The sequence below is a fragment of the Pezoporus occidentalis genome, unplaced genomic scaffold, assembly GCF_034315485.1.
Source record: "Pezoporus occidentalis ecotype Australia unplaced genomic scaffold, CSIRO_AGI_Poc_V1 ctg7, whole genome shotgun sequence".
Classification (NCBI taxonomy): Eukaryota; Metazoa; Chordata; class Aves; order Psittaciformes; family Psittacidae; genus Pezoporus; species Pezoporus occidentalis.
The window spans coordinates 3042114-3065007 of NW_026916052.1; the positions used below are offsets into that span (position 1 = coordinate 3042114).

Sequence of the window (22894 nt, forward strand, 5' to 3'; positions counted from 1 at the left end):
TGGGACTCTTTAGTTGTTTCTTTATTTAATTTCATTGATGATGGTTGCTTTTTTTTATTCTTCTGACATGTGTTCCTGTTCTCTTAATTGGCTCAGGAATCACAGCAGGACTCTCAGGTTCTTTTCTGATCTTTGCTTAGAGTAAATCTTCAGACTTGTTATCCTGGCCTGTGGCTTTAGAGGTTTTGAATATATTGATTTTTTTCTTTTTTCTTTTTTTTTCTCTGAGTTCTGCAAGATTTTTTCCACTCAGTCTGTGTTATCAACCTACTTTTTTTTTTTTTTTCCCCAGTGGAAATAATTTAACTTTTTTTTTCTTTCTATATGTATAAGTTGGTGAGAGTATTTTGCAACTTCCATTTTCATCACCCTTACTGGATAAAGCTATGGATCTGTCTCTCTCTTTCACTATTCATGATCTGGAGGCATTCCAGGATTTCTTCAGAGAATGCCAGAAAATCTTATGGGCTCCTCTGGATGTGGTACAAGAAAAGATGTTTTAGCTTTCTGATCTTGTCAGCCAATCTCATGCAGCCAGGTCATCTTGCCAATAAATGAGAGAATCTTGGACACTGCTAGTGGCTTTTGGATTTACTCAGACTCCTGCTTCATTTGCTTTGAAATGCATGAATTTGTAAAAGTTCATCTCAATATTTCAAATGTTTTTATACTTCTCTTGCATTCTCCTCATTTATAACTGCAGCTAAGAAAAGATCTAGACAATCTACAATGCACACTTATGAATAAAGAACCAAGGAGAATAGATCTTTTTGGAAGAAGAAGGGTGACTACTTTTCTTCCAGGTTAGGATAATAAACTGTGAGGCTTCATGAATAAATACATTAGGGTAAGATAATGACCTTTGATCAGATTCCAAGAAATTGTGAAGAAGAATTTAAGTAGATTGTCTAAAAGAATAGCTACTTGGAGAACAAAGGAAAATACTTTCTCTTGGGTCCAAAGTGGAAGCAGAACACAGGAGTTAGACTGAGGTGCAATGGGAAACTGAATGAGAAGATCATTACAGTTACCATCTTCAGGATTACCAAGAAAGAGCCTGACAAACATTTAGTTTTTGGGAGGTACAAAAGCTTGATGCATGCTTACATGTTTTGAAGGAGTTTGTGTTCTGTATGATGAATCATACAGAAGATGCAGTAGACTCTTAATTGTCCATAATGTGCAAGAAACTTTACTGTTCTACCTCTGTCTGCTGTCCGTCTATTGAATGTCTTTTAGAAACATCACAACTTCTGAAGTCGGGAATCTAACAATGATTCATAGGGATCTGTACCGGTTATCTCCACCAATTAATTTTAATCTTTTGAGAAAGTCTGGATTGGAATGGCACAAGTTGGTGAGTCTACAGATCACCCAGACTAGACACATCAGAAAATTCCAGGACACTAAGCCTCCTCATCTGCCAGTACTCCCTGTTTATATTGACTATGTTCATTAACATGTAGGACAATGAGAGACAGATATTTCAGTATCCTATTGCTATAAAACCAAGGCATAGAAAGAGTGTAGAAATTTGGGAATTAGGAAAAGTCCATTCCCTTACACAGTAAACCCATAAGAATGTAAAATGACAGACTAGACTAAATACTAGCTGATACAATATGTTCGTATGTCAGTTAAATTTCATATGACAGGTTTTAATTCTGTCTGGATCCTTCTAATTTCTCATTTCCTCCCACCTGTTGATCAGATAATTCAGTATATTAAAAAATCTAGAAGAAAGGAAGTTTCCTTCATTAATTATGTTAAAAGGAAATTATAAATTCAATGTGTTGTCCTCTTCACATTGACAAAGACATTTAGAATGCTGACTAAACACCTAGTTATAGCACCAGCTCACCTTTGCTGGTAAAGTTACATGAATAACCTCCTCTTCATGACTGACTGATATTGAGAAAAAACAGCTGTCCAGATTTCTGCCGTAGCTTGCTGTTTCCCTTGCATGATTCGTTCCAAAGAGCCATTTTCCTAAGAGATGTTCTTGTATGTGAAGTAATGGAAGTTTTTCTTCCCCAAGGCAAATTTCAGATTTTCTGTAAAGCTTTTAGGCACTGATGTGGACCTTCCTTGCTCATCAGTAAAATGCAGCTGAAGTCATGGTGCAGTCAAGCTTCATCCTTCTTTTGACATTGTATGGCCTCGTTGGTCTCAGGTTTTCGGATATATCTTTACTGATGTTACAGACTGCACTCGAAGAGCCCTGAGTGCACTACTGGGTCCTAAGTGCCCTGATCAGCCCTGAAACCCCACACATGCACTCTCTGCTCCTTGGTTCAGGCACTCTGTTTAAGCTTGGGCCTAGACTTTTAGTCCTTTTCTGAACTACGCTGTCAGTGTACCTGTCTCAGGTCCTGCCTCTGGCCTTGTTTTCTGTATGGACATTGACCTACCTTGCTGCTAGTTTGCCTTGAGTTCTGTCTTCAGTGGACCCACGCTGTAATCTTGCCTTCAGCCCTGTATCTGCCTTCACCTCCTGCTACTCCTGAATGGACTCCCAGGATGCCCCTGGACCTGGTTTGTCACGTCACTTTTTCTGGGACTGTCGTTGGACCTTGTTATCAGTATGCTACTCTGCTCACCTTATTTAGATATGGTCAGACAGTGCCCTGGTCAGTGACAAAACTGTGCCATGACCAACACCACTCATTCGTTTTCCCTCTTGTAGCAGCCCTGCTTTTGCTCCATTCTGACATGCATATTCACCATTATATTTATTTCTCACATAAGGTGCATAGGTCTGCAAAATTAACTTCATTCACCAATTTTAATTCTGAAAATTATTTTCATTGGTCATGCTTGACCAATGAGATAAACATCTATGATGAAATTACTGGCTGTGTAGATGAGGGGAGAGCAGTGGGTATTGTCTACTGTGACTTCAATAAGGCTTTCACAGTCTTCCATAACATCCTCATGTTGAAGCTGATGAAGTATGGGTTGGATGAGCAGACATTGAGGAGGGTTGATCAGTGGCATGAAGTCTAATTGGAGGCCAGTATTTAGCAGTGTACCTCTGGGATCAGTACTGGTTCCAAACAATCCTGTTTGACATCTTCATTAAGTATCTGGCTGATGGGGCAGAGTAAGAAGTTTTATGGTGACACAAAACTGGGGGGAGTTTCTGATACACTGGAGGGCTGTGCTGTGATCTAGGACCTCAACACTCTGGAGAAATGGGCTGACAGGTGCCTCGTGTGTTCAGCAAGGGGAAGTGCAAAGTCCCCTTGGCAAAAAGTGAAATCCCCAGGCACCAGTATATGCTTGGGGGCGGGGATTGAATAGCTGGAAAGCAGCTTTGCAGAAAAAGACACCAAGATGAACATGAGTCAGAAATGTGCCTTTGTGGCAAAGAAGGCTGAGGATGCTCTGGGCTGCATCGAAGGAATGTTGACAGCAGACTGAAGGAGGTGATGGTCCCCCTCTCCTTAGCATTGGTGAAGCAACACTGGCTCTATGTGAGCAGGGAAATTAGATCAGGACGACCTCCAGAGCTGCCTAGCAACCTCAACCTTAACATGACATTGTGATTCTATGAAATTAACATTTGGTCTTCTCTACTTCCAACGGAAATACAAAAATAGGAAACTTGCTGGGAGAACAGATATAATCTTAAGTAAGAAAGCAGTATGAGAGAAGATTCAGGGGAGACCTTAGAGCAGCTTTCCAGTACCTAAAGGAGGTGTATAAGAAAGCTGGAGAGTGACTTTTTACAAGGACACATAGTGTTAGGGCAGGGGCAATGGTTTTAAACTGAAAGAGGGAAGATTCAGAATAGGTACAAGAAATTATTTTCTGTGAGGGCTGTGAGGCACTGCCAACTGGTTGCCCAGAGAAGCTGTGACTGCCCCATGCCTGGAAGTGTTCAAGGCCAGGTTGAATGGAACTTTGAGCATCTCTAGTGGAGGTTCATCTAGTGGAGTGGTCTAGTGTTAGGTGTCCCTGCCCATGGCAGGGGGGTTGAAACGGGATGCTGTTTCAGGTCCCTTCCAACCCAAACCATTCTATGTTTCTATGAAACTGGAAATAAATTTAGGAAGAAGACATGAGACATGCTGTCAGATGTGCTTGTCATCTACTGAGAGGTGGGGAGAGCAGGGAAAAGTTCTTACTGCTCAATTTAGAGGTCTGAGCTGCTACTATAGTAGGTGTAGGAAGGTAGATGTGAAAGCTGCTAGACTGCTGGTGTAAGTAATGGGATTGGCAGGGGCAAATTGCTGGGAGGAGCTCCCAACCGCCACCATAGTATTACCTTTGGTGGCAGAAGCAGCCTCCCTCTGATGCATGGTCTGAACAGTTGAGGAATAGAAGTTCAGCTGCCCTAATGCTGATTACTGCTGAAATAACCATTACTCATCTCTTTCTGCAAAAAAGGCAGTGGATGCTTACTGGGCCACAGGAAAGATACCTAAAAAATATTGGGCTACTTGGACAAAGTGAATTTCTTCTGCAGAAACTTAGATTCATGATAGTGCTTTGATGCATGATCCCAGGGAAAATCAATTTTACCCTCTCTCAGACTCTGAGAAGATTTGCCAGTCATATATAGATAGTTTCAGGCATTAAGGTAAAATCTCCAATTAGCATTATCATCTTGTGCAACTAGATCATAAACTTCCCTGGCCACATATTTTAGTAGAATTCCTGCAGCCGCATGGAGCTTATCTCATACGTTTTCTAAGAATTACCCTTTGAGAGCCATAGGGTCAGACATGCAGTTTGAGTGAGTGGCCCTTAAATTTTCAGATACTTTCCAGTTTGTGTCTCCACTGTGAACTAACTGCTTGACATCATCCTTAGATATGTATATATACATACTCAGAATTTGATTACTTCTTGGTCTCTTCTGAACATGAGGATCCCATGATTTGTCATCTCTTTTTTTTTCCCTGGAGCTTTCAGTCTTGTTATGTGGATTCTGAGGGTAAAAAGGGAGAAAGCAGTGGCTGGAGTTCCTCCAGTTTTGGGACTGGGGATGCATGAAAGTATATAGGGTGGAGAACATGCAGTACCTGATGCATGCCATTGGCGAAAACATGCTGAGCTCCTACGTGAAAGGTTGCTGTGTGTTTAAAATTAAACATGTACGTTTCACAAAGCTTCTACAGCTGTAAAGTTCTACTTGGATTTCATAGAGCCTCAGTGGATCTTTTAGTACTGAATGGTCAATGAACAATTACCAGAACACTAAGACAAAGCAGTAGAATACAAGGAAAACTGGTTGAAAAAAAAATTTTGTTTGCTGTCAAGTTACGGTTTTTAATGCAGCAAGTAGAATGAAATAGACTTATTTGTGAGAGTATTTTATAAAGTCTACACCATTCCAGTATCTTTTTCTTAAAAAGACAGAAAACATTTTTTTTTTTTTTCTAATGTTCTACAACTTGTTTGCAACATAAAAAGATACATATTTTGGAATGTGGAATGGAGCTATACAATGGAGAACATAGGGAAAACTTGGCTGTTTGCTGTCCATGCAATTACCACATGTTTGTCATGGTAACCCCTGAAAAGCTTTAACCAGAGAAGCATTCTTAGGAGGCTGGACATCATGCCAGTTGGCTATGTAAAGCTTGCAAAATCCAAAATAAGTTCAATCACCACCTGTTGCTACTTAAAAAATAACAGGGAAAAAAAAAAAAGAAGATTGAAATGAGAACTCCTAGAATAAGCTAAAATTATATGCAGAATATCTATCTATTTATTCTGAGATATTTTATCCACTTTTTTTCCATTGTCTGGAGATATCTGAAGTTAATTGCATAACAAAGTTTCTGCTTGATTCTGTGGAAAGTTTAATTGGAATCAATTTTTTAAATGCCTTTTTAAAGCGGGGTTTTGAGGAGGTGGGGCTGTAGTTGTAATACTTACATCCTGATTGTAATGGAAAAGTTGAACAGTAAAACAATTAAGAAAATAGAATCCAGGATGTTAGTTATTACTACGACCATACTAGCACAAGGAAAAGTGACACTGTCCTGTCACCCAGACATTGTTTTATGTTGCTGTAGTATAGCAGAGAAATGATCAGTGAAAGCACTGGAATCCTGTTAGTTCTTATGCATCTATTTCTAGGTGGAGTAATTGAGTTATTGGTCAGAAATGTGGAGGAGTCAGATTCCTGTGAAAGGAAGTTGTTTGCAGTGATTTATTAGGCGACTATTCTGTGAAGAAGAAACACCTCATTGAGGAAGTTAGCTTTTACAGGCCTTGAGACCAAGGTCTTAAACACTGAGGACTAGTCCTGTTTGGCCAGAGCTCTACTTAATGGTCATCCTGAAGGCATATTCAGGAGGGACAGAGGATATATGAATTTTGTTTATTTTTCTTATGAGGAAATTTCTTTCGTGGGATGCCCTTGAATGGTACAAGATTAAAAAGAAACTTTTCCTTCAAACATTTCTATGAAAGTTTTCCACATGTGACAGTGAGCAGCGACACTGACAAGAACTTTCTCTTGGGGTGGTACTCTGGTTCAGAAACAGTGCAACTGAGACTCTGGCAGAGGCAATAAAAAAACATGATTGAGGCTAAGTTGTGGGAGAGATCTACTGTATGCAGTGAATATTTGGTGGGAGCCTGAGGGCAAAATCTTGCAATGTCAAATCAGACCACAAAGGGGAACAGCTGACAGGTGCAACACGTCATGCTTTGTTTTTATTTCTGCCTAAATAATTTGAAAGGATTGCCCAAAGTTACAATAATACCTTTGCTGCTTAGTCACAGAATTATGTAATGATGATGGTTGGAAGGTACCTTTGGAGGTATTGTCTAACTTCCCTGCTCAAGCAGGGTTCCCTACAGCTAGTTGTCTGCGTTGTATCCAGATGGCCCTTGAATATCTCTAAGGATAGAGATTCTGCGATCTCTCTTGGGTAACCTGTGCCAGTGCTCAGTCACCCTCACAGTAATAAAGTGTTTCCTGATAAGACTGAATCTCCTGTATTTCAATTTTTTCCATTGCCTCTTGTCCTGTCGCTGGGCACTGCTGAAAAGAGCTAAGTCTGTTTTCTTTAAAGCCAACCTTCAGCTCATTGATGGCTGCTGTCATTGTGAGGCCACTCTCAATTGTCTCTGAAAGATCACGGTAGTCAGGAGAGGTATCTGAAGACTGAAAGAAAGTAGATGTTAATCCTATCTTCAGAAAGGCCAAGAAGAAGATCCCATGGAAGTAGGGACTGGTCAGTTTCGTTTTGGTCCCTGGGAAGGTGATGGAACAAGTAATTCTGAAAACCATTTCCAGTGACTGAGCACTGGCACATGTTGCCCAGTGAGGTTGTTGAGTTTTGTACCTTGGAGATATTCAAAACTCGTTCAGACATGGTCCTCAGTAACAGTCTAGGTGGGGAGGGGGGCTGGATAAGGTGACCTCCAGAGATGCCTTCCAACCTCAATCATTATGATTCTGTGGTGAGAAGAATGAGGTGTGAGAAGCGTGTCTTACCCTTTATGTTTTCTTTTAGATTACCGTCAAGAAAAGAAAGTTTTTTGAAAGTATAAATCAAACATGTGGCTTGTCATAAACTGCCTAAAATTTGGGGTTGTATATGTTAGACTGCTGCATTTGAGAAGGGACTGAGGTAGCTAATATCCTCATTTAGTGTCAACAGGAAGCTTGAATTGAAGTAGGTTATTCAATGACCCGAATGTGGCCATCGATTAGTCAAAGTCCCTGAATATTCTTGCAGAGCTATGTGCAAACTGAAGTTAAAGAATACTTTTACATCTTAGTCACAGTAATTGACAGTCTTTAGAAATTACTTCTCTGAACTGTAGTGTTTTCTTCAACAGTTTTAGTGTAGAACTAGTCTGAGATGAAAGGTTCAGTTACTGTATACTGAAATTGTCCATTAGTATCAGTAGTTTTGTTATACAGAAATTAATGTGTACTACCTGTGAAGGTTCAAAGTTAGACTCTGTAAAATGATGTGTCTTTTTTTTATGTTTTACTGCATGATAGCCATTGGATCAGTCATAAAGTGATGTTTTTGTTGAAGTATGCCTGTTTCACCTGGGTGAACAAAATCAACTTGGTATTCAGTGCATTCTTACATATAGATGTGTGTCTAAAACAGAACGACGTGGTATAAAGATTTAGAGATTCCTGCATATGGGTTCAGTCAATCACATTAACACAGAAACTGTGATTTCACTGGCCAGGAAAAATTGTGTATCACAGGTGTTGGCAGGAGATCTTACTCTTCCAGATTTGTTCCTGGACCTAGCATGCATAAAAAAAAATGTGTAACAGCTGCATTATGGTGAAGTTGATAACATTCATAATAAAGGCAAAAGAAGAAAACAGTTTATTATGCCTCTTTTGAAATAATACCTCACGGCTACAGAAATAAAGCTCTGAAAGGAGTTATTCATATGTAAATGATAATTCTGAATGGGGTTGAAACTTTTATTAAAATGTCTTTTAACATAGAAGCAACTCTTAAACACTACTTTTTTCCTTAGTTTTGTAGTGGCTACCAGGTTATCTTTACAACCATGGATTTTTTTTAGATATTAATCTTCATTTCATTAAAAACATTCTTTTTAAATGTTCCAAGTGTGCTCAGCTATCAAGAACTCACTCTACAATAGTGCCTTGCAATGTTAACATGTAAAGTAGGAAATTAATTCTTTGTGTGTTAAATTTAAATGCATTCTTTCCTTTAGACTATATTAACACAGATAGGTAAGAAGTTATCTACAGCTGTAGGGTAGATAGCTAGACTTATCAGTTTGATTGTCATTTGGATATTGTCTTTCTTGAATTTACAAGATAAATTAGTACATGGAGTAGGAATGTAAATAGAGTAGCACAGATTAAATATCCAGATTTGGGTATAAGAAAAGCAAACAGTAATTGTCTATGTTATGATTCCACATACTGGATTTTCATTTGGTATTATAAATTACTCAAGGGAGATTTCTAAAGTGTCACAGGGCAGACTGGCTTTCACAGCACCTTACCCTTAATGCAGGGGAGTTTGGCTTTCCCTGCTGTGATGGCTAACAGTAACTTAGTGGTAGGCATCGCAGCTTCTCATTTTTAAATAGGAATGATTCTTCGATCTTTGTAAACTAAACAATGCCCAAGTATGTTTTTGGGCATTTACCTGTGGCAATTTTGTGTGTTTATTTTCTTTTTAGTTGTTAATATTCTTTAATGACTTTCAGTTTTGACAAAATCCTACTGCAGAGCTATTTAAAACTTAAGTGGTGGATTTGCTCCGGTAAGTTTGTAGACTAAGAGAAATAGATGACACTTCAGCAGCATTTCATGAAAATGGCAGTAAAGGAGCTAGTTTTCCGCTGGTTTTAATAAGACTGAAATTTCTCTGAAGGTGTGAACGTCGTTTTGAAGGGCACAGTAGCCGCTGCTATCCATGTGGAATTGCAGTGTCTCCTTGTGGACGGTTTATAGCCAGTGGATCAGATGACAAATATGTAAGTAATGTTTTTCCTTATTTTCCTCTTAAATCATAGGAACTACTCCTACTGTACGCAAAGGAGTCTTTTTATGCATGTTTCTAGGATTCAGCTTGATGCAAAACAGGTCTATTATACTTTCATATCTTTAATTTTTATGTAGCAGTTATACATGATTAGCAGGTATACAGATATACGTAATGTATGTTCATTATTTTGCCTGAAAAAATCCCTGAACAACCAAATCTTACTGTTCAAAGTAATTGTTAACAGTTTGTTTCTGAATGTTTTCATAGTTTTTTCACTCTGAATTGTCACGTGCCATCAAAGATGGGAATGATACCTCTGTAGCACAGCTTTATGTAGTGTGCACATATCTGACCACTAGGAACTATGTATCAACTACACATTATTTTACTTAAGCTACCAAATACAGCATGATGAATCTTTAATTACTTGTTTCGTATGAACCCATCAGCTGAATACAAAAGGAAAAGTCATTCAACTGTAATTAGAACTTTTGATAATTCATGGTGTAATTTTGTGTGTGTGTTTCCTCCTCAGACAGGTTCTCTTCTCATTCAGTGTCAACTGTATTTAAATTATTACACTTAGTGAAAAGTCCTGAGTAAAAGTGTGTTGCTACCTTTTTGACTATGCACTTATTTTTAATTCAGTAAGTCCTGCATTGTTGCCTCAGTTTCTTGGTGTTTTCTAAGAGGTAGATGACTTCTAGCTTGTAATATATGCCTTTGAAACTAGGTTAGGGTTGGTTTCACTGTAAACACATCCTTCCAAAACAACTAGGTAGGAAAGCTATTTAACTTCTACGTATTTCTTGGTGACTCACCAGGACCATGACACAGCGTTTTTTGGTCAACTTCAAATTCAGAACAAGAGGAATTTATTGTTGCGGCTAGTTTTGAAATACTGGCTCAGATCATGTGAAGATTAGAGATTTTACTGGCATATTGCTAGAGGTTTGGCAATACCTAATGTGTTCTTGACATTTCCATGATAAAATATTTTTTTGAAGTTTTTGGTAATTTGCATTTCAAAATGTAGCTTGCAATACAAAAGAAAGAGTTTTTGCTTTGTTTGCGAAACAAAATGCATCTAATATTGATCTCAGCTCATGACATATGATATAAATATATTTAGTTGAGATTGCTAATTAAAGTTGATTTTGATTAGTATAAAGAGGTGCAGTCACAAGACCTTCTGTCTCCTCTTTTGCATTAAAGTCATTTGGAATTACTGCTGATTCAAGAAAAGGAAGGCATAAAACTTGATTTTGCCATTACTCCAAATTTCTTGGCACTTGGCTGCTTGTCAAAGGAAGCTGAATATCTGGACTGCATCCTGCTCCAGTTGGCATGTGGTCTCTGGTGGGCGCTGTGCCAGTCAATACTTTTTAGTATGGCTCTTCGGTTGGAATTTTGCATAATTTTCATCGTATGTCTGTAAAGCTCTTTCATTGTTCTTGTTGTTGTCCCCTCAGGAAAATGGAGTCAAGTTTCAGACTCTTGCTACATCTGTACTGTTAGGACATAATACAGTTTGAGGGCATTTTTCAGAGGCTTCTCTTTGAAATATTGAGACTGGATGTACTTTTGTGTTTCCTATTGAAAAAAGAAAATTGAACATGGCACTGAATAGTTCATTCACATTGCTAAACTAATAATATCCTTACAGATGGACTGATGTGCAACTGGAACTGTTTTAAGAGCATCAAGAAGCCACATATTTTTGCAGATTGTATTTTATGAGTGAATGTCCACTGGAATTCAAAAAGCTGCACAAAACTTCAGCAGTGCGGATGCAAAGTGTTGCCTCAAAATAATGCATTCTGGAAATACATTATGTATCTTTCCACTGACCAGCAACTGCATCTTCAATCATCTCAGAGATTAATTTATCAAGTGCAATGCTTGAACCCTGTGGTTAACAAATGTGATTGAATTTACAACTAAGGAGGCAGAATTGGAATATAATTGAGAGACATTAATCTTAAACTGCCTTTTTTATTTCAAAATATTTGAAGTGTTTGACGGAGGGGAATATTTTGGCTGCACTGATTAATATAAAAGTCAAAACCGTATTTCCACAGGGCATAGAATTAGAAAACTGAAATATGCTATTGTAAACAAAGAGATGCAAATTCTGTCTGCCTTTTTCTCTGCTTACAAAGTAGGTGACCTATTTTATATGAGAACATTCTCATATAAATGTTCTCATATAAAACAACTTCTCTGTGGCTGAAGCAGCTGCTTGTTTTTATTTGAACTGCTTTTGTGTGTGTTAGTATGAGATTTGTACATATTGTAATTCACATGTTGAAAGTGTTCCCCTAACTGATTACTGCAACTTCTTTAAGAGAACCTTTGTCAAGACACGTGTAGGTCCTGACAGTGTGATCAAGGCAGGTACCTGCAGTATCCTGGCTTTGAACTGTGATTACCCTTTCCATAATTCATTGTGATTAGAAAACACAGAAAGTCAACACTTCTAATATCTTCTCTTTATCTTAAATAGCCTAAGGTTGCAAATGACATGGGTGACATTTTCTTAAATGAATACACATAATATTTTAATTTCTAACCATTGTGCAAAAAGGCAGTGTGAGGTTTCTGTTTATCAGACAATAGTATTAAGGATGCTGGACAAATACTCTGATTTGATTTAGATTTCTATTTTCCTGGGCTCTGTACAATTATGTTTACCTAAACATTTGTTGGCCAAAGCAATCTTAGTCTTAAAAGGACAAAAATATCTGGAGGATGTTAAATGCTCCCTTTAAAAATAGAAATTGCTAAACTTCTCCTGTGCTCCATGTAGTACTAGTTAGCTGGTTTGCTTCACATCTAATTAGGTTCTTCATTTCTGTTTCTGAAGACCTTAGGGTTCTCTGATTAAATTCCAAGTTTCCAGAAAATAAAGCAGGGAGTTCAGAAATCAAGATTTGGCTCTTTAGTTGTTTACAAATTTATTCTTGCTAGCTCTCTTTGAACTGTAGTCTTTAAGGGGCATGTTTGATCCTAGTGCTGAAATGGAATTTGCTAACATAAAACCGTGTCCATGTCAAATCTCAGACCTGGGCTTACAGTTCACACTGACTGACGCATATTGCAAACCCAGAAATTTTTCACCATAACAGGTAATGTATGCAATTGTCTTCCATTTTATTTATGCTTTATATCAAAGTAAAGGATTTTGTCTAAAACGCTGTCTTTGAAGCACATTCTAAATCCAGGATTAAATTTATGCTTTCTAACTGTGAGGGCAACAAGTCTAGAGAGAGTAAGATGAAGTCTTCTCCAGAGGGCATCAGCACTGAAAGAAGTAACAGGAGACAGGATAAGGCAATTTGATGCTTATACATAACGCTAGAGTTCTAACCACATGTTAATCCCTGAATGTTAACATCTGGACAAAATTGGTTTTAGAGTAAATTTCCATTATACAAGTGATGCTGAAAACATACTGATCAGAGGACAGATCCAAAGAATTCTGCAAACCTGTGAGTTCTGGCTGGGTGCAAACCTGGGCCTGATAGTGCTTGCAGACTCAGTTGTTTTCAGATACAGGATTCTGCATCTGCCATAATACAAACTGTTAGAACTGTTAGTTACAGAGGCTGATATTCCAAATAGAGTGTCAGTCCTACTGAGCAATATATTTTAATATTTTGCTACGATATATTTATTTAGTTGTCTCATTATTCATTGTCTCAAATAGCATAATATCTTTATTATTTTCCCTCTTGGATTAGGAAAATAATTTATAAGGACAAGAAAAATACGTATAATAGAACTCTTAGTTTTATTTTTATTGATTCTTACATCAGGAAAACTATCTTTAAATATATTATTTCTTATTTTGTCAATCACAAATGCATTCAAAATTCAGCGCTGCTGTCTGTCAAACTCGTCATCTACTTTACTGAGCCACATATGTTTTGGCTTTGAGAAGCCGTAGTGAAAGGAGCTCTATAACTTGAAGTAGTTTAATAGTAGTTCATTATTCTTGAGAGTATTTGGAGGTATCATTGATATTTAAATTAGGTATCTTTGATACAGTAGAGTATGCTGTAGTGTTGACTTTAATACAGGGTTTGAAAACTATGAGGATAGTTTCTTTACTGGGAAGTTACTTCTAGAAATGTCTGATAGTGGTGTTGCGTAGTATATATTGTCTGGTCTATGCTTCAAACCAGAAGGCTTGCAGAACACAATGTATTGTATGAAGCAGTGTCGGGGACTATTTGGGGTGTTCTGGTTTTCAGTGTCTTTGGTATCCCAATGATATATTGCTCAAGTTTTATTTCATATGTCCATATTGTTTAACTAAGATACTCTTTAAGGGAAAACATCTGGAGAAGATAACACTGGTAATGTTTACTGTGGAAAGACCATGACTGACATTGCTTGGCAGAAGGAAAACCATGGCAGAGAATGAATGATAGATACTGCAACTACCTCTCTGCCAGCTGGAGAAAATCTATCCCTTTCCAAACGAGAATACAACTTTGTGTTACTCTTGAACCCCAGTTTCTTCGATTCTTTGGTAGTGTGATTGTCTCTTAGACCTATTATCCTAGGAGGGAAGAAATAAACATTGATTTCTTATTAATACAGTCATGACTTTACAGAGTGCTGTTACTTGGTTATCTCTTGGGTATAACTTTAAAGATGATTGCAGATCTTAGCCTTGGAAGATTATTTTATGAACCATGATATTATGTGAGCCTGAGCACATCAGTTGTTCTTGTTTGCTTCTTGATTGGGTCAGACTATTGCTTTATCTAAGCCTCTGCACCTCTGAAGTGACCACCAAGAAAACAGACTGGCAGTTGAGATTATGGGAGGATTTTTCTGCTGGCTATAGATGTGTGCATATTTAACCACTACAGAACTTTTTTTTTTCTAGTGGCCTGTTAAACTGAATTTTATGAGGCTGCAGTGTGTTACTGTGTTAACCTTTAATTGTGGTAATTAGAGAGCTGAGTGAAAGCATGAGAACTTAGCCTTTTTTGCTAAAGAAAAATAACTTTACTGAAAAATACCCCATATTCAAACGTAAGCATAACAGGAACCCAAAGTAGATATGAATACCCAAATTTCATTTGGAATGCATGTAGCAGTGAAGTGCCAAAAGCGGATATGTATAGAGTTATACCCAGAGGGCTTGTGTTTTCTATATGTGTACCTCCTACTCCACAAATTTGACTGCTGCTGAATTTTGTGTCATTGGTACATATCCCTATAAACCTACAAGATGATTGCATTGTGCTTGCAAATTTATTGAGATGGAGTAATCCTTTGTAAAGCTAATGAGATTTCCTATTATACCTGAAGATCTGAATGAAGATCCTCTGCATCATGTAAATCTTGCAGTATTTCTGCCAGTCAACACTGGCATGTGAGCAGGGAATGTAATTATTGGTTCAGTTAATAGAGAAGAATCTCAGCAGCAGTCAGAAAGAGGCATGCCCAGAGCGGGTGTGATCCAACCATGCTGCTTTGTAATGAGAAGTGAACTTTTCTATGTTCTTAGAACAAAATCTTCAGGTAATAATTCTGCACTCTGCCAAACCTAAGTATGTTGTAAAAGTAAAAGGAACCTAAATACAACAGTGTTTGGTGCTACACAAATTCCACAGGCAGATAAGTAAAGTTGGTCTTATACATGAGGCTTTGAAATTGACTAATTAAATAGAAAGTAAAATAAGGAAAAATATAAATTGGAAGCTTCTAAAAAGGGTGGCTTACAGAGATATGGTTTAGATTGGTTTATGTAATCATTTTTTTAGTGAGGAAAATTCAAACTCCTTTAACTATAACTACCAGCACACTGATACAATTGAAAAGTAACCCCTGCAAATTGAAAGATGACCAATCTTGATAATATTAACTTCTTAATAATAAAGAGCATTATTAATTTTCACTTACTCCTTTTGTAGGTATGTCGAAAGAACTCAGATGGAAACTTGGATCTTAGTATAGTGGGCAGCTTCCTGTGACTACCACAAAGACAGCCTCTACAAGAGGCATTTAGAAGGGGAAGGGCCTTTCAGAGGGCATACTGTACTCAACATTTTGGTGACAGGGTTGAATAGACTTTCCATGCTACCATGTGGCAAGTGTATAAGATATCCTGGGACTAAAGAAAGTTAATCAGCACTTAGGATACTTCTGAAATCTGTTTTATTATGTGTGGGTTTGGCACTGATGCCTATGGTTACCATAGTCTAACACTTTCCACTATAATTCTGTTTTCAGTTGCTTATAATTGAGAACATTTTGGGCTGAAACTTTCCATGCTGGGTGTCTGCTTTAGGCTGATTGTTATTTTTTGTTTTAGTGTAAGTAGTTCAGGTGCTTTTTCAGCATGAGATTGAGGAAAAATACATGGTTCAGTGGGAGATGTGCCCCAGTGTAAACAGGGGGTGGTGGTGGAGTACAAGCCAAACAATTATATCATGTAGTGTGGGAATGTGCATCAGGTTTGCTGGCATTAATGGAAGTAATGGAGACTAATACCTTATTAGTGAATCCAGATATCTTTCATAAAAGTGTAAGTAAGATTAATTATTTATTTTTCTATCAAGAGGTTTTAAAGCCTCCATCTTCTGTAGCTCATTTGAAATATTAGTAAAAATAATCATAGGAAAGGGATGGCTGGCCAATCCATGCAAAACTACTGAACTAAAAAAAAGCTTTATTTTTGTAAAGTCCAATTAAGTGTCCTGGATACCAGTGTCTCTTTTTTTCTTTTTATTTTTTCTTTTTTTTTTTCTTTTTTTTTTGTGATTTGTTTGTAAAATATGTGCTCCAGTTTAAAGCCAAAGCAATTATAAATGTCTTTTCTTGAAACTGCTGTTGCTTTTCTGGTCCCTGTGCAAGAGCTGATAAAAAGGAGAATTTTTCTGTTATGCTTTCAGTATTTCTCTTTGCTTGATTTAAGACAAGGGAGTAGTGGGTTTAAACTTAAACAGCGGAAGTTCAGGTTAGATATAAGGAAGAAGTTCTTTACTGTGAGTGTAGTGAGGCACTGGAACAGGTTGCCCAAAGAAGTGGTAAATGCTCCATCCCTGGCGGTGTTGAATGCCAGGTTGGACAGAGTCTTTGGCAGCATGGTCTAGGGTGAGGTGTCCCTGCCCTTGGCAAGGGAGTTGGAAATAGGTGATCTTAAGATCCTTTCCAACCCGAACCATACTATGATTCTATGGTTCTGTGATTTCCTTCCCTTTCTTTCCCCTCCCAGGAGGGAGTAGGAGTACAAGTAGTTTGACTCAAATGCATATGGCAATAGATTGGACTAGGGTGCTGTGGGAACAGATGGGGACAAGTTTCGTTTGAAGACAGAGTATAAGAAACAGTGGAAAAAATGTCTAGTGAAACTCTGTAGATAAAGAGTCAATTTATATAGCATAGTCTCTCTACCAGTGCAGTACAATTAAGTAGTTTTCCATGTTGATATAAATCCTTCCCCTTAAGAAGGGATCTTCACCCTTTTTCCTTGTCTCTTGCTACAAACTTAAAGAAGAAAGCACAAGTTTGTATGTATGTGTAAGGTGCTAAATATGCTCTTACACTGTGGGTTAATGAAAACTGACTACTCCAAATTTTCTTCAAACTTCAAGAGAAAAGAAACAGAAATATGTATGTGGTTATAGGTGCAGGAAACTTGTTTGGAAGCTATTGGTACAGGTAAACGATTTTTACTTTTGGCTGACCCTTGGACAGAAATGGAAAGGAAATGCCAATATCTACTGAAGCAGTATTTTTATTACAAGAAATTGGTCTTAATATAAAAAAAAGGGATTGACTTTGGCTAAAGTCTATAACAGATTATGTGCACATATGTGTTTTGGGGATTGCTGAGTACTTCCTAGACTGTTTTGCTTTCTTTTTTATTACATCTGGTTTGCTGAAAATCTGTTCTTCCTCTGTCATTGAATTTATATTTTCAACTTTAATTTTTTTTTTCTTCTTTGGCTAGTGTTACGGTATCATTTATAATCCACTTACTGTTCTTTAAGTTTTTTTCTGTAGAGAAGAATATGCTAAAAAAAAATAATCTCATAAGTATAGAATAGAAAACCAGTTTGAATGACTTCAAAATGTAGTAAAACTAGAATGATGGCAGGCTACAGTAAGAGAATGTTTATACTGGAGTTATTCCACTTTTTATGAATACCTGAACGTAATTTCTGTTAAAATACAATTTCCTTTTTTTTTTTTTTTATTGAAGTTAAAAATAAATTTACTGAAAAGTTTATTTTCAATCTTGCTCCAAGTTGACTTTTATTCTCAGAATTTAAGACTATCACTGGCTAGCTTAAACATCTGTGACCAGAGTTACTTAAATAGAATCTGTTTTTATATACTTTTTAATGGTGATATTTTTCTTTTAATCACATTTTATTGTGTTACACATCAAGATTTCTCCAATTTAAAATATTTGCTATACTTTCCTTAAAGCTACCGTAAGTGGAAGAGAAGATGATAGCTGCCACTACATAATAAACTATTCTGGGATGTTAGGGAATCTACCACTTTTTTTTTTTTGTTAAGCTGAACCGCCAACCCTAAATATTTCATGTTTATAGGGCTAGAAATTCAGTATCAGAAAGAAGCTTAACACTAGTTCTGTTAGGATAGAATTGTATGAATAAAGTACAAGGGAAAGTTGTGTTCCCACTCATGTTCTGTGTTTTGTCTAGCTGATGAATGCTTCAGTGGTTAGCTACAGGTGGGCATCTCTCAGTACTTGCTTGTCATTATTTTTCTGTCTGAGTGACTCTTGTTACACAATGTGATGACTCACAAGAGTGCTGCATCCCAGCCAACCCTCTAGCTCAGGCCTTGAAATAATTTCTGTAAGACTTTCAGTGCTTTTTAGGTTGAGAGGTGTGATTAGATGTCATCTCTTTTAGACAACTGCATACGTGCTTGCTAGATTCTATTGAAGCTGCACAACTGCTGCATAGCTATTTTTGAAAGAAATGCATGAGCCAAATGGTTGATTTAGAAACTGTGTGGAAGAGCATAAATTACTAGAATACCTGGGTTTCACAAGCATTGGATTTGTCTTGAAAAAAAAAACCAACCCAACATTGAAATATTATCACATCTACTTTACGGAGAGGAATGGGGACATAGAGATTAAGCCAAAAATGAATGTACTCCCAAAATTAAACCGAGAACCTGGAATGGAAAATTAATTTTTATTGGATAAGTTTGGCAAAGGTCTATAAGCCACTAGATTAGGATGGAAAAATTTCAGCTTCACTAACGATGTCTCTCTGTGGTATGTTCCCTTGGTTAAAACATGAAGCCATGTTTCTTCTTAGCTCAGAAATTGTTGGAAGGCATTGTAGGTCTGTAATTCTGAGCATTTGGTGCTTTGACTCTTGCTGTCCTTGACTTTCCCTCTTCTTTGTGCCTAATTATATGAAAGGGAGGGAGGAAAGTAGGATTGAAAAGTAAATGTAGGGCAGTTTGGGGTCAGAAAGGGAAAAGATGGTGTGTGATAGACAGCATAGTGCTGTCTGGTGCCTATACCTGTTTGCCAAAGACTGGTCTTAGTATATGCAGAAGAACCGATTCAGGCATTCAAACAACTTGCAATTGCAGAGTAATTAGCTTATGAATGGAAATAATTGTTTGCAATAGGAGTTTCATAAATCTATAAATTTTGGAGTTGATTCAATTATCTCCAGTATTTTCCTTATTCAGTTCTTTTTAATTCTGTACTTTCCATCAGGAAAAACAATTTCATGTCGTAGAGACACAGCAGAATGGTTTTCTTTGTGGCATCATATATATCACTTTTATCTTGTTGGGGTTCCCCTTTCCTATCTGTTCCCTTGTGAACTGATCATGTCCCAGATGGTATAAGTCATGGCATTGTGGTGGGGCCGTATGCTTTAAAACAAACATAAAAAAAAATCTGCTTTCATATTACTAGCAATCAAATACTCATTATTATGACCAGTTTCCTGAGACGTCTGAAAAGCAGGGAGGAGGGTCTTACTTTTTAAGGGAGAATTTCCAATTACCAAGCATTTGCTGTATCCTTTTAGGAAGGACGCAATGATTTTAACACATTACTGGGAATTGTGCTACTTTCCCAGCTAGTATGGCAATATCTTTGTGGAATGCTACGTAAAATCAAGAGGTTAAAAATGGATACCTATGTTTCTGTCTGTTTTTAAGTACTTCATTTATGCCAGTAGTTGTCTTTAATTTTATACCCTGGACTGAATCCAGCATATGTGAGGTATATAAACTGAATGCAATTAAGTAGATTTACAGTTGGCCTGTTGGTTTACCTCTCAGTCAATATGGTCACGAATGGAATATTTGACACTGAGGACTATCCAGTGCTTTTTCAGTGCTGGCTTGGACTAGATAATCTTTGGAGTTGACTGATAAGATTTGTTTTCCGAGTAAGGCATTAAGTGTTTTTCAGGACCTACACTGGTCCATGAATCTTTTAATAAATTGGGAAGACTGTCTATTGAGTCCACAGGTTTTTGGGACACACATCTTGTAGCAGTTTGCCATCTGCTATGGGAAGCTCAGCTGCCTTGGTTCTGAATGATGACTAAGTTAAGGGTGGTATCAATGAAAAAATGTCACAGAGTGGTATATTGTTGTAATAGTGTCTATGCAGTTTGGGTTAATATATGTTAGGCTGTGCTCCTAATTCCATGTCCATAGTCTTAACTGCAGAGATTTAGTAAAGACAATGGAACATTTTATTTTTTTTGTTGTGACTGAAAAGTTTGGATTGTTGTATTTGACTATTTTTTGCATGCTTTACAATATGTTATTTTGAGAGGCACATTTTATTTAGAATGTACAAAGTAAGTCTGCATCTACATTTGTGTCTTTTTTGCTATGCCTTGTGTATGCATACTGTCTGACTGTATCCTGCAAATAATTGTTATTTTTACTAGATAAGGCATAGTCTAAAACAATCTTATGTGCCTGTATGTAACTCTCTCAAGTGTTTCTTATGTGGAGGACTTATACTACAGGATTTATTTTGAATAATTTTCTGTTTTATTTATGTATGATAATGCTAATTTAATACCACAATGCAGCCATTTTCATCAGTATGTCTATGACTGAATTCCACTGAATTCTGGATTCGTTTCTTAATGCAGTTTTGCATTAGTACTTTTTCATTAAAGAATATAATTAGTTTGCTTTGAAATTAATTTACTCCTTGGAAAGTACTTTTCCCTTTCTCCTTCAAGGAGAAAAGCAGAGAGTATGCTTTTTCTCATTTTTGATATCCACATCACTTGTAATATTATTGACTTGTTATTGAATTCAATACTGTTTAATTAAAAACTCCAAAGACCTGTGTAGAGACTGAAAAATATTCTTTAGTGTAACAACAAACTTAAGAGTTTTTTAATTTAGAAACTAAGGTTTCTAAACCTTGGGTTTAGATTATACATATTTCTACTTAAAATAAATGGTTTAAATTCTGAAGGACACCCTTTAAAATACATTTTTAAAGGGTCATTTTACCTGCCTATGTGAAATGTAACTAATGTTTTGTTATTTAAGGGGAAAAGATTGTGTTACTCTCTCTAAATATTTTTTTTTTTGATTGAACTTAAGCATTTGCTAAATTATCCTGAATTATAGAAATCAGTTTTAAGATGTTGGTGACTTTTCTATCTGTTTAGCTATTATGAAATTTTTCTAACTTCTCTGTAGGCTGAATCTTTAGTCTTCATATACTATAACTTCTTTCTTCCAAAATATTTTGGTTTTTTTTTTTTTTTTTTTTTTTTTAAATGTGAATACAATTTTACTGTTTTTTTTTAGGCTTACATATATGAAATGCGTTCAAGCACTTTTTCACATAAACTGGGTGGACACACAGAATCTGTTATCAATGTGACTTTTAGTCCCTCGTCTCCACAGGTAAGTCATTGCTTTTTTTCCCCCTATTTGTAATTAAAATATGCAAAATCTTCACTATAAGCTTGCTTTTTACTACTCTTTTATTCACCTGCCAAAGTGCTGTGTGTCTGTAAGGGTTGTTCATCTACTTCCACTGTGGTTATTGTGTCAATTATAAACTCATACAAAATGCTGCATGCTACAGAGACAAATGCTTTGACTAAGTGCCTACAAAGAAGAATTCTGGCATGGGAACTGTTGCACAACTGTACTTGTTGAATGTTGGGAAAATGTACATCTGCCTCAAATTACCTGACTGGACTATTAATTCAGAAAGTATAAGAGAGAAGTAAGTAGGGGCAGGGAAATAGCAAGGGGCTTAGGCATGCTGTAGTTACTCAAAGGCCTGAAAGATTTAAAAAGCAATGTTATTTTAAATGATGCCCTGTCAGAATAAATAGTGTAATAACTTTATCACAATGTTTTGAACGCTGTTGTGTTTTGAGCCTTTCAGATATCTATAAGTAAGAAGTACTCCAAAGAATTTAGGTATTAGGCAATGACAGTTCCTATTTTTTATTGATCATTAATACTAAACTGTGTTAACAGCATTGTATTTCAATGTAATGGTTTAATTATAGTGCAGCAGTAGAAAACAGACTTCTGCGTATATATGTTTTCTCTTGGAACAATAGCTTCCCCACAGCATGAATTTTTTGCATATTGTTTTGAATCCTATAGACTTACCTTCTTTGTTTTCATTCATTGAAACATGAAAATACATTGAAGGATTGATGCTTTCTATACTTCTTATTTTAAAAAGACAACAGTGGTCATTGCATACAAAAGAGTGTACAGTAGCTCTTTACATCCTCAACACTGGCTGTACTGGTTACTATCAAAAAATGTTTATGGAGGAATCATAATTTCTTTACATGCGGGAATATTGTCACATTTACATATCTGCTTTCATTTGTAAATAAGGATGCTAGCATTCCTGTGATTTTAGAATTGCTGGAAGCTTTATTGCTTGTGTACGATGTGTTGTTTGAACTGAGAAACTGTTAATTGCTATCTTGTAGTGAGCATTATGAATTTCTGTTCTTTGGATTCAGCAATGCTATGTTCAACCAAATGGTATAGTTTATTAAATTTTGCACCCAGATAAAAATTAGTTTGAGGTTTAACACTGGAAGGAGTTCTGCAAAAAATATGTTATATTATATACCAAGTAATAGAGCTATCTGTAGTCTTGCAGCATCCTGATCTGTGGTCCAGCTGTTGGAATGCATTTTAGTGGAAAATATCTTATTAAAGTTTAACTGTTAAAAGCCTAGAGGCTCAATTGCAATAATGCTGCGAATCAAGACTTTGAAGTAACTATGTTCAGGCAAATAAGTTGTTGATCAGGTGGGTAGAATCCATAAATGGTATAAAGTAAACAGTGGCTGTAGTTACAAGCCATACTGGTCTAAATGCAAAGTGTTCCTTGGGGCCCAAAGCCCATAATACTGAACTGT

The 22894-nt window shown here is 36.7% G+C and overlaps 1 protein-coding gene across 1 annotated transcript in view; it reads left to right on the top strand.

Annotated features, from left to right (window-relative positions):
- Positions 1–22050, top strand: part of WDR27 (WD repeat domain 27) — a 56683-nt gene extending 34633 nt beyond the window's left edge. Inside the window, exons 22-24 of the mRNA XM_062641716.1 lie at positions 9357–9459; positions 21297–21395; positions 21493–22050. Of these exons, the coding sequence (XP_062497700.1) occupies positions 9357–9459; positions 21297–21395; positions 21493–21552 (262 nt within the window). The 3' untranslated portion in view covers positions 21553–22050. The remainder of the gene's footprint in view (positions 1–9356; positions 9460–21296; positions 21396–21492) is intronic.
- Positions 22051–22894: the final 844 nt, after the last annotated feature.